This window comes from Protobothrops mucrosquamatus, unplaced genomic scaffold (assembly GCF_001527695.2).
Source record: "Protobothrops mucrosquamatus isolate PMUCROS unplaced genomic scaffold, P.Mucros_1.0 scaffold1399, whole genome shotgun sequence".
Classification (NCBI taxonomy): domain Eukaryota; kingdom Metazoa; phylum Chordata; class Lepidosauria; order Squamata; family Viperidae; genus Protobothrops; species Protobothrops mucrosquamatus.
Genome location: NW_015387584.1, coordinates 338,796 through 353,106, shown reverse-complemented (window position 1 = coordinate 353,106; position 14,311 = coordinate 338,796). Strand labels below are relative to the sequence as shown.

At 41.3% G+C, this 14,311-nt stretch overlaps 1 protein-coding gene across 1 annotated transcript; it reads left to right on the top strand.

Moving 5' to 3' along the window:
- Positions 1–174: 174 nt before the first annotated feature.
- On the top strand, positions 175–9,451 carry TMEM109 (transmembrane protein 109). Its single transcript, XM_015821781.1, has 4 exons — positions 175–221; positions 1,370–1,638; positions 3,564–3,666; positions 8,141–9,451. The coding sequence occupies exons 2-4, from the start codon at positions 1,402–1,404 to the stop codon at positions 8,521–8,523; spliced, it is 723 nt and encodes a 240-aa protein (XP_015677267.1). The 5' UTR covers positions 175–221; positions 1,370–1,401; the 3' UTR covers positions 8,524–9,451.
- Positions 9,452–14,311: the final 4,860 nt, after the last annotated feature.

Here is a 14,311-nt window from a genome sequence, read left to right as displayed (position 1 = left end):
TTCCAAAATAAATAATTACAGGAGTACAATTCTGAGCATGCTCCTGACTAGGATTTAAAGTTTTAAACCGTCTTCCGACGCTGCTTGGACTTCATTTCCCAGAAAGTAGCTGGACTTGGAGGCCGGGGCTGTTTTTTGAATTTCCCCCGAGGGAGAGAAAAAAAAATTGTCCGTACCGCTGGAACTGCCATCCCACTCCTTTTCTTCAAGCTCGGGACAAGGTAACTATCCACCCAACTTTCCGGTCCCCAAGCTGCGGTTCGCCTCGCCATTCTCTCCCGCACGGGATCTTCCTTTAATGCAGCTCACCTGAAGTTTGCGGGGGTAGGCGGGGGGGGGGGGAGAGAAGCAGCTTCTCGCTTTCAGACGAGCTGACGAGAGAGTGGAGATCACCTTCTACCACGCGCTGCTCACGAAGGCTGTTGCGGAAAATTTTGGGGCTTTCCTGTAGGTTGTGATTGAGCCGAGAAATGAATTTTAAAAAAAGAGAATCGGATCTTGTTCAACTTGCTGGAAAATAAAGGTGGCGGTGGAAACGGCGTGGATTATATACACGGGTCCTGAGATTGGTTATGCATTTGTTCTTACGTTTCTGGAAACAGGCTATAATGATAGAGACACTAAGAGTGTATAGAAGATTAATTTGGCTTGTAATTGCCTCTTTATTTGGAGTAGTTTTTTAAAATCTATGTCCGGTAGTTTGCCTAGAGTAGATAAACTCTATTTGTAGAGCTGGAAGCTTTTCCGAAGCAGACTTTAGACTTGGGAGATATGATTCGTTTTCTGGGTGAATCTGGAAATTCTGACTACTGAGGCTTGAAGCAAAGCAGCAATTTGTGTAAGGGAACAGTGTGGAGTGCTTCCGAGCACAGGCTGAGCCATAGGCTTTATTGTAAATGCCAACAATTTCACATCCTTTGAATTCTCAGTTGTTTTAATAAGAATTTGGGGGGGTTGCTGGGAAGATGCCGTAATTGTGAAGCAATAGAAAATGACAATACAATCAGCATTTGCATTTACCACCAGTTACACAATTTTGTCTTCTCTAAGCATCAACTAATAACCTACATTTTCCACGCTGTAGTTACACCATGTTGGCTGAACAAGCACTCTGGGGAATTAATGTTTAAAAGTATCTGGAAGTTCCAATTAGTGTAAACAGTTGCAGCTTGGTTGCTGTCTAGTGCTATGACATCTAAGCTGAGTGATTGCTTACTGCGCCCAGTTGAAGGTGTCAGCATTAACTTTTAATTCTCAAGCTGTGTAGGACCTGATTTTCAAAAGCCTTTCCTCTTACAACCCTGTCTGGGTACAAACATGGAGAGAAATATGCTTTATCTTAATCTGTTTTTTTTAACCATACTTGCAGAAAGACAAGGTGTGAAGACAAACACCGGAAAGATGATTGGAGGGAAACTTAACTTATGGAGTTGCCGCAAGATGATGCTCGCCTCATTCTTGGGCATCATTGTGTTGCTGTCTTTCATGAACACCTGTTTTGCCAGTGACCAATACCACCAAAGATCATCTTGGGAAAAGAAGCGTGTGGAACCTGACTTTTTATTTGAAATGACTCGTACTATAAGGAAGGCACTGGAGAATTTGATTGGTAAAGAGAACTTTCAGATGCTGAATGAGGTATGACAGCAGCGCTGTCCTTATTTTTATATATATATGTGGAAAATAAGTCACATACTTATGAAATGAGTGATACAATTTGGGGAAATATATAGTTACATAGTTTTCTAGGAAATTATCCAGAGATAGAACACTCAATCATGCTGTTTAAACAAAAACTTTGTTTACCAATAGTTAGTATGTAATACATCCATAGCCTTCATATTGATTTTTGAGTCTTTTGAGTTTTTCATAGGAAGAAATATTTCAATATATTATTACCTGAGCACTATTCAGGATTGATTTGTATCCCCTGTTGTTGTTGTTGTTTTTAATAGGATTTTGGCTCAAAATAGCTCAGCTTTTCTTTACACAAACACACAAAAGGACCTAGGAAATGTCTTGTACTGCAGTTTTGGTTAGCTGATTATAGTCTATGAACATTCTTTATGTTCTCCCCCCCCCCCAAGTGATGCTATGTAATAATTTGCAAATGATATTCAACTCAGTAAATATTATACTTGCAAAGAGTTAATATAACCATAATCAATTTTAATATACGTTATGGTTTATAAATGAATTATAAGTTGTACAATCACATTTTTCTCCTGCTGCAATTCTTCTTTCCCTCTCCTCCACCATCAAATATTTTACTTGAGTCTTTTCCCTCATATTTCCTCCACAAGCGTTCATCAGCTCTTTAGGATATATTTTGAGAGTACAGTGTACCCTAAATGTGGAAGAAAAATTATTCTCTCTCCATCTTACTCCTAAAACCCTTTTTATCTTGTGGGTGGGTGGGTGGGTATGCGTGCACACACGCTTTTAAGTCAGTCCTGAGCTCTGGAAACTGCCTGCAGAAGTCCCTACAGTTTTCTTGGGAAGATTTTAGAACTGGTTTCTTCTATATTCAAAGGGATTCTAAACAGCTTATTCAGTATAATATATTATAATGAGTATCTAATGGATGGAAAGAAAATATAAATTGATTTGCTTCCTCACAGGAATGACAGTTACAAACTCCTATAAGTTTCAGATTGTAATACAAACCATTTTCTGAATGTCAAGTCCAAATCTTATACTTCTGTTTTTTAAAAAACAGATTTTCTGCTAAGTTTTCAAACATCAGACTCCTGATTATGCCAACATATGCTCCCAATTCAGTGTAAGCTATTCTGAAGTTCAGAAGTAATGTCATAGCTGGTTGACCGTACTTTGTATAAATTACATGAAAGGATTTCCCCATAGCCTTAGAATAGTATCACAAAAACCCCTGGCTTCTCTGACCCCACTTGGTTGAGAATGAAATAGAGTTTACAGGGGAGAAACCAATGAAGATGGAGTTCTGTGGGAATAAGGTCTCAGTTCTGCAAAATCCTTTGAGTATAAAAGCTTGTACTTGTGATCCTTCGTCTTTCACAGACACTTTCACTGCATAGATGGTGGGAGAATGAAACTGGTGGTGAAAGCATTGCCACGCCAATAAGTTTGTAAAAGCCGTTTATACTTTTTTAAAGTATGCTGGGCAGGACAGAAGTCTCATCCTGGAAAGGTTTCCGTTGGATTTCAGCCTACTTCTACTTCATTCTCCAATGGCTCTGATACTTTTAGTGGCTGGTATCTTCAAATCTGCTACTATATCAGCCAAGCAGGCTCTTAGTTTTGTGCATGATTCTGCCATTTTGCCATTCAGAGCACATGTGCTTTTATGCTTTCCATTTTACAATTTTAGTCATCTGATAAATCTGCACCTTATTATCGCTGCTCGATTTAATCCCGACTCATTTCAGCACTGGAGGGAGCTGCAGCCCTACTATTTGCTATGTGGCCCAGGCGATCCCCTTTATGGTAGTAGATTGACATGTATTTTTTAGAGTTGCTCAGAATGTTTGATAATAAGTGCTGTAGAAAATTCCGTGTTCTCTTATTTGGTCTCCTACTTACAGAATATGTCTAACCTGCTTTGGATAATTTCCTCTGGAATCTCTTCAGCCTTATCTGTTGTGGCTCGAATTGTAGGACAGTTTCTTACATCCTTTGGATTGGCTGGTAAGTGACCAGGTTATTGGCATATTGGGGGGGGGGAGGAAAGATGCAAGTTAACAGAAGAAGTTAAGCATGCTGCAATCTAACAGTATCAGGGGACACAGTCTTATTCTTACTTTAGTCCCCCTTTCAATTTTGTGGTATTGTCTTCCAAGTAAGCAAAGGAAGGATTGCGATATTAAATGTGTGCCTAAAACTGAATCATTACTGAGTGGGAATCAGCATGCTTTTTTTGCAGCCAAAGCCAATCTGGTTTGGTTCCTATTAATCTTAGACTAGTAATGTACCGTAGCATGTGTATTGTTGTTAGTATTCATTCAGAAAGTTATGAGTTTCTCCAAAGAGGTAAAACCGAACTCCTAGCGATCAGAAGATACCCATGTGGTTCTCTTGGTGACAAGGTGAACAAATAGATACTATTCATCTTCCTGATAGCCCTTTCTTCAACAGTTCAATCCTGGGTAGTTTTTTGAGAGAAACCCAAGTTGAGCCATTTAAGTTTGCTACTAAGTATTCCCAGGGGTTTTTTTTTTTGTCATAGAATGCCCAGAACGGAGTTCCGGCACCTTTTTTGGATGGAACCTTGTAGGGTAGGCAAGACGGGTTGTATGACGTGTGTGAGTTCCGGCACCTTTTTTTTTTTTTTAGAAAAAAAGCACTGAGTATTCCCAAATCTTAAGCTATCTTGGGAGCTTTTGGGGTGGCCTAGCCATACCACTGGTAAATCCCATGCCTCTCTCTGGTTGCCATTTTTTTATACCTTTCTGCCAATCTGGAAGAAAAGCCTTTTTCTTCCCTCCCTAGAGGCTTCCTTACTGACATCCTCAATGCTTTTCTTTTGGAAAATATGTTGCTGACCAGTTATATGGCTGAGAATGTTACATTGGCATCTTTTTGCCGTCATCATAAATACACTTTGTCCTGAGTCCTTGGGGGGGGCATTTTCCAGTAGGAAAGGTCCACTGGGTTTAGCAGAGTCAGTTTCCAGGATGTAGTCTTGTGTCTTTCCTGAACTGATAATGTATCTAAAAATATATTTAAATATGAATATGTCTATTGCAAAAACAATACTATACCCCTGCCCAGATCGATGAAATTAAAGGTAACTTTGTTGACATTTGTATATCTCAGAAAAGCCAGTTTTGGTTTATTATAAATGAGCATGATTGCTAATAATTTGATGCATCTTAGCTCTTTCTCACCTCAGAAATAACAAAGTACACCCAGCAATCTTCATGATTTATTCAGCATTATATCAGAATTAAGTTCTGTGATTGGTTCCTCCATAACAAGTTAGAATCTGAAGTTAAGAACAAACATTGGCTTGCTATTCTCTTGTAACGGTTGAGATTTTGTTATGGGAGTAGGTTTATAGTATTGGACTTTAGTCAAATTAGAGTTTGAGTTCATTAAAGCTTTCGGTTAAAATTAGTGCCAGGATAATGTCTGAGAGCACTGTTTTATGCCTTAGATTTAGATTACAGTTGAGATTTTTTTAGAGATTCAGTTTACAGTATTTATTTGCACTGGAAGTATGGTAAACTTAAGGTTTGGGATGTTTAAGGTTACATTGTAAGTATTACTATAAGGGCCAGGATTAGCATTTTTATGGTTAGCTGTAATTGTCATAGCAAGTCCTGCTATATAGCCCCTTTGGGGCAGTGGCAGGATGTTTCTGGGAGGGATGACAATGTAGCAGGAATATTTTCTTCCAGGAGGGTCACCCAAGACATGGTGGTCATGCCAGCTGCCCAAGACATAATATCAAAATCCTGAATGAGTGTCTGAAGGCTGGAACTGGCTGGGGAGGAACAGATTCACTCTCAGTCCTGACAAGATCAATTAGCCTTGGTCTTAGATAGGTTGTACTTTCACAAGACTGTTGCGCTATCTAGATATTGCCCTGAATTTACAGCTGGGAATTGGGCAGCCAATAAATAAATAAATAAATAAATAAGCAGCCACCTATATAGGAATGTTGATGAAAACAGATGGAAATTTTATGACAATAACAAAGGCATCATTTCATATTGCAGTATGCAGGAGAAGGCAATAGTAAATCACTCCTGTATTTTTTTAACAAGAAAATCACATGGCTAGACAATATAAAGTGATTGATAATATAGCACTGGAAGATGGGCTCCTCAGGTCCCATGCCATTCAACATGCTAAAGAGGAACAGCACAAAGGAAACAAATTGATTATATTTATGAGACAAAAAGATGAAAGAGTTCAGTTATAATAGTAAAGACATGGCCAGCGGCTGACTGAAACAGATTTGAACTGCTCATGTTTAAATTTCAAGTAAGCTAAAATGGAAGAACAAAGCCAACTGGTTTCTATGATATGTTCCTGAAAGCTCATCCCTTTCAAAAATTCCAGGAATCTCTTTGATGTCCTGGACTTCACTGATAGGGAACTAAAGAATGAAATCAAGTAAATGGCTAGGGGTAAATGTGTAGAGAAGCTGCCTAAGACCAAAAACAGAGGAAACCAGTGTCAAAACAGTAAAATTGACAAGTCAAAGCCAATAAAGATATTACTGTATCTCAGAACAAACTTAACAGCTGTTAGAAGATATAACAACATCCGTGAAGAGATTAAAGGTGGAAATAGCAAAACCAAGGAAAGTCTTGATTTCTAAATGCAGGAGATTCCAACCATGAATTGGTATGATGTGGTAGTACTTACTGTGCCACTAATTTTTAACTATAGTCCTTGATGATTGGAGCTCTAATCTTAACACTAGCTTAATCTTATCTCCCATGCAAATATGTGCTGTGAAACCCATACTGCTTCTATAGGCTTAAACTCAACCCTGAAAAGATTGAATTACTGTAGCCTTTTGGAACCCCCCAGGGCAAGGGATGTTTTATCTTTAATCTAAATGGGATTACACTTTTTCTTTTGGGACTGATATGCAAGTTGTGTGGGTTGAGCAAGTAGAAGCCAAGGCTAAGAAGGCCTTTCAACAATTCCATCCTGTGTGCCAAGGACCAGGAGACCTTTCAGACAGTCACTCACAATTTGATTACCTCACATATAAATTACCACAATGTACTCTACATGAGGCTGCTCTTAGAAATTATTTGAAAATTGCAGCTGGTTCAGAATGTGGTGGCACATCAGTTATGGGCATAACTTATAAGTTTGTGTAATACCTTTGCTCCTTGAATTGTACTGATTGTCAGTAGACTTCAGGGCATAATTCAAGGTGCTGTAAGCCCTCCATGGCATAGGGTCTTGTTATCTAAAGACCATCTGTCTTTGGTGACCTCTGCCCAGCCTGTATAATTGGACAGAGTTGCCATGCTGAAGATCCCATCTACAAAGCAGTGTCATCTGATAAGATCTAGGAAGTGTGCATTGTCTGTTGCTACACTGTTCCCCCCACCCACCCCAGAGTTATCTGGCTCCCACCCTGCCTTTGTTCCAAAGAGTTCTGAAAACATGACTCTTTTTCCGGGCTTTTGGTTAGAGTAAGAAGCTGGTCTTGTGGGTTTGATTGCCTTTCAGTGGTTGCTTGTCTACCAGAGTTTAAAAGTATATTGTATGATTATTTTTACTGTATGTCAGCCAGATATGGGGTAGTACCCTAATCCTTATAAATTTCAAAAATGAACTCATATAAATCTTAAGACTTGTTCAGATATGAGGTTAATCATTCCATGGATTGAAATTTCCTTGAGTGTTTGCATCAGTGCTGAGAGGGGAGCCAACGGACGCCCCACCTTCCTTGTTCACAATGAGTCAAAGAAGCAGCCCAGAGCTTGATAGGCAAACAAAGATTTATGCCCATAAAATGCCCCCCTGCTGCTCTGTGCATACTGGAATTAAGCTACACCATGAGGTAAGAAAGGAGGAATTTGTTTGAACTGTAATACTTAACACTTGAGTGTAGCTGTTCTTTGTAAGTAGCTAGTAAGCATGTTTCTTGCCTGCATGCAATAACACTTCCTCCTAAACCAGCGGTTCTCAACCTATGGGTCGCAACCCCATTTGGGGTCGATCGACCATTTCACAGTTGCCAAGCAAGGCTGTCCGCCATTTTTTCCCCTTTTCCGGCGGGTGCCTTACCTCCCTTGGGCTGGGCCAGCTGGTGGTCGGCCTGCTCCGTCTCTGCCGCTTGCCAGCTACGCCTCGGCCGGCGCAGGGGGCGGAACCACGCATGCGCGGCGCTCCCGGGCAGGGAAAGTCCTCGCCTTACGACCGGTTGGGTAGTCCTCGACTTATGACCGGCTTAGTCCTCGACTTACGACCGGCTTAGTCCTCGACTTACGACCGGTTTAGTCCTCGACTTACGACCGGTTGGGGGTCGCGGCATTAAAAAGGTTGAGAACCACTGTCCTAAACTACCGCAGATGTAGACCATCCTGGCTGAAAATTTGACTTAATTCACCTGGGGTACCATGTGGGGAAAGGCTGTCGTGGTGCTACATTGGACTGAACATATTGCTATTTTCTTTTTTTGTTTCAGGAGATGGATTAACACAGTTTCTGAAGCTGAGCCCTGACCAGGTTCAGGCACTGCTGCTCTGGAGCCTGGCTGCCCTGATTAGCTATTGGGTGCTCTCGCTGCTGTTCAGCCTGGTGCTCACTATCTTGAGCCGCATCATGTGGGGCCTCAAGTTTCTTCTCTTTGGAGGCTGCTTTGCATTTATTGTGTTTACCGTGCCTGACCGTCCGGTACAGGTTGTACTTCTATTGGCCTTGCTGACTCTCTATGTCTTGCTGGGTTGGCTGAGTGGATCCTATCGCTCTGGTGCGAGGCTGGAGGCTAAAGTGCACAGCTTGGAGCGCCAAGTGGAGGAACTGCAACGCCGGCAGAGACGGTCTCCCCGATACCTGGATGAAGAATAAAATTTCAGGCAGGAGGCTGACCACATTTCCTCCAAGAAGCAGCTGCATTTCCCTCCTCCTCTATCCCTTACATTACTTCTTTTTCAGTCTGTCGATGTTCCTGGATGGTATCTTTCCCACCCACTACCATTTAGGAGGATGGCAGTCCTCCCTAAGAAAATGATTGCACCTGACCTACTATAGCTTTTCAGCTGGTCGTGACTTTTAGAAAAGCTCTTTCTCTACTTTTGTCTCGTTCTTTTCGTTCCCCTTCTCAGGCCCCGTTTTCCCCACTCTGTTTTTCATTTCATTCACGGCAGCTTCTTTAAAGACAACAGGCCTGGTAACAAACAATGCTTATTTCTTAAAAGAAAAAACAAACAAACCAGAATTTCGTGACTGGGGATAAGAGAATGAGGATTTACACAGTTCACCACCGGCCCTTGGACGTGATTATTCCACACTATCATGCTCATATTTATAAAACTCAGTGCCTCTGGGATAGTTAAGGATGACTACTCTGTTTGTGGTGCTCCATGCAGCAATCAGGACATTGTGTGTGTTGAAGTTGTTTTAATGCAAGCCAAAGATGCCTTTTAAAAGCAAGTTTACATCATTTTCTTATGCATGCCAGTGCTCTGTGTGAGATAATTTAAGACGGGTTCTGACAAGTGTTCACCTGCTGATCCAGAACAGAGATAAGCCATAAACAAACAATCAAGGGAATATGCACAGGCCTTCCCTCCAGACTGAATTTATACTGCAAGTAAGCAAAACCATAAATTCAGACTTAAGACTTCTTTGCCTATTGGAGAATGGAGACCTGTTGTTTACAGTACATATAAGAAAATGTACTGTTAGCAACATATTGTTTGCCTTTATATGTATATATATATTTTAGATAATTTGAATAGTTTGTTACTGTTTTCCAAATAAAGGCTATCTAATCACATCCCATTGTCCTTGGCTGCTTTTTCAGGTCCTAAAGGGAGGAAATACACAGGTATGTAAGCTGGATGCAAAAAGGATTGTGGATATACAGGTTTATATTGGTATCTTTTTCCTCAGTGCAGAATCTTGTGGAGTGAACTTCTGACGGTGAGGGAAGACAGTGGTTTCTAGTTTGACTTGACAAAGCAACATTTTTTTAACAATTATGCTACAGCCATACATACCTTTTGCATACCTTGAGATTAGATAGAATTGGAATGGGGTGAGGATCACCTTTCAGGGTAAATCTGTTCCATGTACAGGGTAAATATAATAATAATAATAATAATAATAATAATAATAATAATAATAATAATAATAATAATAATAATAATAATAATAAAGTTGGAAGGGACCTTGGAGGTCATCTAGTCCAACCCCCTGCTCAGGCAGGAAACCCTATACCAGACATGTCAAACACAAGGCCCGGGGGCCAGATGCAGCCCGCGAAGTGGTTTCATGTGGCCCGCGAAGCCATCCTGGAAACAGTGAGGGAACTGCCCCCGCTGCCTTGGCCCTGGCCCAGACCAGCCGGGAGCCAATGTACAATTTTGTGGTGGCCATCTTGGCACTTGCCCTGGTGGACCATGCCTTGGCACTTGCCCCGGTCCCACCCCCTTCTGCCAGAGACCCTCAGACCTGTCCCACTCCTGCCCAGGCCCCTACAGGCACCCTTGACATGAATGATGTAGAACTGGCCACGCCCACCCAGTAGGCCACACCCACTCCATCCATGCCCACCCAGTAGGCTGCATCCACTGGTCACACCCACCCAGCCCCCCAAGGGCAACCGCAATGCTGATGCGGCCCTCAGTGAAATTGAGTTTGACACCCCTGCCCTATACCATTTCGGACAAATGGCTGTCCAGTCTCTTCTTAAAAACTTCCAGTGTTGGAGCATTCACCGCTTCTGGAGGCAGGTTGTTCCACTGGTTAATTGTTCTAACTGTCAGGAAGTTTCTCCTTAGTTCTAGGTTGCTTTTCTCCTTGATTAGTTTCCATCCGTTACTTCTTGTCCTGCCTTCAGGCGCTTTGGAGAATAGCGTGACTCCCTCTTCTTTGTGGCAGCCCCTGAGATATTGGAACACTGCTATCATGTCCCCCCTCGTCCTTCTCTTCATTAAACTAGACATACCCAATTCCAGCAGCTGTTCCTTACATGCTTTAGCCTCCAGTCCCCTAATAATCTTTGTTGCTCTTCTCTGTACTCTTTCTAGAGTCTCAACATCTTTTTTATATCGTGGTGACCAAAACTGAATGCAGTATTCCAAGTGTGACCTTACCAAGGCATTGTAAAGTGGTATTAATGTCTCACATATTAGGTGGGAATATAAGCATGGAATCACAATACAACACCGTACAGTAATAGCAACAGCACTCAGACTTATATACCACTTCACGGTGCTTTACAGCCCTCTCTAAGCGGTTTACAGAGTCAGGTCTGCTCATTTTATGCAGGGTCATTCTATGAAATATTCAAGGAAGTTTATTTTTAAGAAGCTCTCCAAAGACTTTTTGTACTAGTGTGTAACTTTTCACTAAGCCTGTGCCATTGTGTAATGCAGGCTAAATGTTATGGACTGTCTGTACAGGGAGTCCTTGACTTACAACCTCAATTGAGCCCAAAATTTCTGTTAAGTGAGACATTTTTAAAAGTGAGTTTTGCCTCATTTTACGACCTTTCTTGCCACAGTTGTTAAGTGAATCACTGCAGTTGGTAAGTTATTACCCTGTAATTAAGGGAATCTGACTTCCCCATTGACTTTGCTTGTCAGAAGGTTGCAAAAGGTGATCACGGGACCTTGGGATACAGCAACGGCTCATAGATTCCCTTACCTGAGTCAGAAGGGCCCAAGTGGTAGTAAGCAGACTCGATAGAGACAGGATAAAGAGAAGGAAATGGGTACAGCAAATTTCAAGCTGGTATCATTTTCTACCAGTTCAAGGCTAGATGGAAAGCTCTGCTCAGCAGTGGGGAAGACTCTTGAGTGTCTTTATACTTTGTCTGCATGAAAGAAAATGTGTGGCAAGAAATATAACTAGTAGCTCTGCCATTCTTTGATGAGCAAGAGGAGACAATCTCTAGAGCAGTGGTTCTCAACCTTTTTAATGCCGCGACCCCCAACCGGTCGTAAGTCGAGGACTAAACCGGTCGTAAGTCGAGGACTAAACCGGTCGTAAGTCGAGGACTAAACCGGTCGTAAGTCGAGGACTACCCAACCGGTCGTAAGTTGAGGACTTTCCCTGCCCAGGAGCGCCGCGCATGCGTGGTTCCGCCCCCTGCGCCGGCCGAGGCATAGCTGGCAAGCGGCAGAGACGGAGCAGGCCGACCACCAGCTGGCCCAGCTCAAGGGAGGTAAGGCACCCGCCGGAAAAGGGGAAAAAAATGGCGGACAGCCTTGCTTGGCGACCCCCGTGAAATGGTCGATCGACCCCAAATGGGGTCACGACCCATAGGTTGAGAACCGCTGCTCTAGAGTGAACTGATTTCACATCCAAAAATGGAGCAGTTGGTTTGATGAAAACGTCAAATGGTTAAAAACTGCCGGCCCATAAACAGAGCTCATTTATCTTGATGGTACTTTATTCCAAGAAGCTAATATATGATTCACTTTAGCCATTCATAATTTTGCCTTGGCAAGCTGAAGATACTAATTGCTCTATTGTTCATTTCTCAAGCCAGCCTCATTCATTGTTAAGTAACAGCTTCTTTGTCATGGTTGTTATTTTATTAATATAAATTTTATTTACAGGCTACTTTAAAAAGTCTGTTGCTAGTCGTGCCAATGCAAATAGGTCATAGCGGTGATCAAACCACATTCTTAAGCTTGTTATAATAAAGCAATAAATTTTTTCTGCGATTCATATTAGAAAATGTACTGTAACCTGCTTATATAGCTGCACCAGCTAATACCTCTGAGCCTTGAAAGCCTAATTTGTCATACAAGCTCCAACAGAAATGCTGTCAAGAAGCATAGATGGCTTCTCCCTGCCTGTATCAGAGCTGGTAGCCCCAGGCCAGGCAGCTCAGGTTTTGCTGTGGAGGAGCAGACCTCTCTCTTTAGCAATAAATTGTTTATTCCCTCATCCAAATTCAATCTCTGCCTCTTGTTATTCTCCTGACTCTAATGGGGCCAGATCTATCTACTACTGTAGTCAAGTAATCACCAACTGCTGAAGGAAGGATTTCAGAATTAATTAACTAGAGGTCAGAGAAAAATTCCAGAAGGTCTTCTTCAAGCTTGGAACCAACAAACAAAATAGCAATGCTTTTTTAAAATGGCATCTAGCACTGTTGTAGCCCTTTCAAATACACCACATCTATAATTTCTTATAGTCTTTACAAAAACCCTGTAAATAAAATAAATTGGGAACTATGCTTTCTTTATTTCAGGGGAAGAGAAGTTGAAAATGAAAATGAAAGTCTGCATGCCATTTAGTGGAGAACACAGTAGATATGAATTATTAACTGGGGACTTCCAGATTTGTACCTCAGCCTCTAGACCAGGGGTCCCCAACCCCCGATCCATGGATCAGTACTGGGCCACAGCATGCCAGCAATCGGGCCGCACAAACAAGGAAAGCCCCATCCACAGGATGCTGGCAGCACACAAAACCATGCCCTCTCCGGTCCATGGAAAAACCTCTCCACGGAACCGGTCCCTGGTGCCCACAAGGTTGGGGACCTCTGCTCTAGACTGCTAAACCCTCACACATCAATTCTTCTACCAATAAGAACATGATCAGAAACATAGGATATTTATCTCCATTTTCTAAGAATAGAGGCTTAGGTTCATGCTGTCCATAAATCAATTTCATAATCAGCAAGAAATGTTATGATCTGCCTATTTATTAGATACCACTGTATCTAATATATAGGGACATAAGAGAAGTGATATTTATAGTACCTAAATGATTAATTGTGTAATTTCACTAATTCTATATCATATTGGCCACTTTAAATAACAATAATGTGGGTAATGAAAAAAAGTTTGGCTTATATTATAAGCATGGAGTAGGATTGGACTCATATCATAGAAGGCAACAGCTTGGCTAACTTAATAATATTTAACTGTAGCTCCAATTTTATGAAAATTCTATATTTCTCTTTAAAAATGGAGTTGTGAGTGAGTGGAAGTCACCACATGGAAGTCGAGCTTATTCTGCTTGGCAGTTACAAGTAGATAGTTCATTTTCACCTATGGGCCAAGTTTTGAAGAACATCTTCCACTCATAAATTTCATATGTTAAACATTCATGTTCTTCTTATGGATTCTTGGAAGCATGTACTGATGAGTTTATCATATCAGACAATGAAATGTCTGCAAGCAAACAACCAAACTCCCAAATCCAAGAAGTCTAGAGTTCAACCCTGAAGTAGATATATGGTATATATTGTTGGATTCATGTTCTTCCATTTTTATCAGGACAACTACTTGGTGTGTTTTTTTAATTAAATAAAGATTTTTTTTTAAACAAGTCTTTTCCTAATGTTGGGTTGGGACTACAGCTCTCAGAATTCCTAGCCAGCATGCTGGCTGAAATGCTAAATCAAGCTCAACTCTTTATTAGCCAAATACAATATTTAAGCTCCTCTCATTAGACGCTAACTTAACTCCACATTTGTTTTTTTATTGAATAACGTTCTCTGTCATTGATAAAATCCAGGCAATTTGGCTATTTGAAACTATTATTTGATTAGAATGTGAAATGTCATAATTATGCATGGATTACAGATGCAATTAGGCAAAAGAAACCCTGCAACAATAACATGCCAAATGTATAAATGAGCTCTGTCATACCTTCTATTCTTATAAGG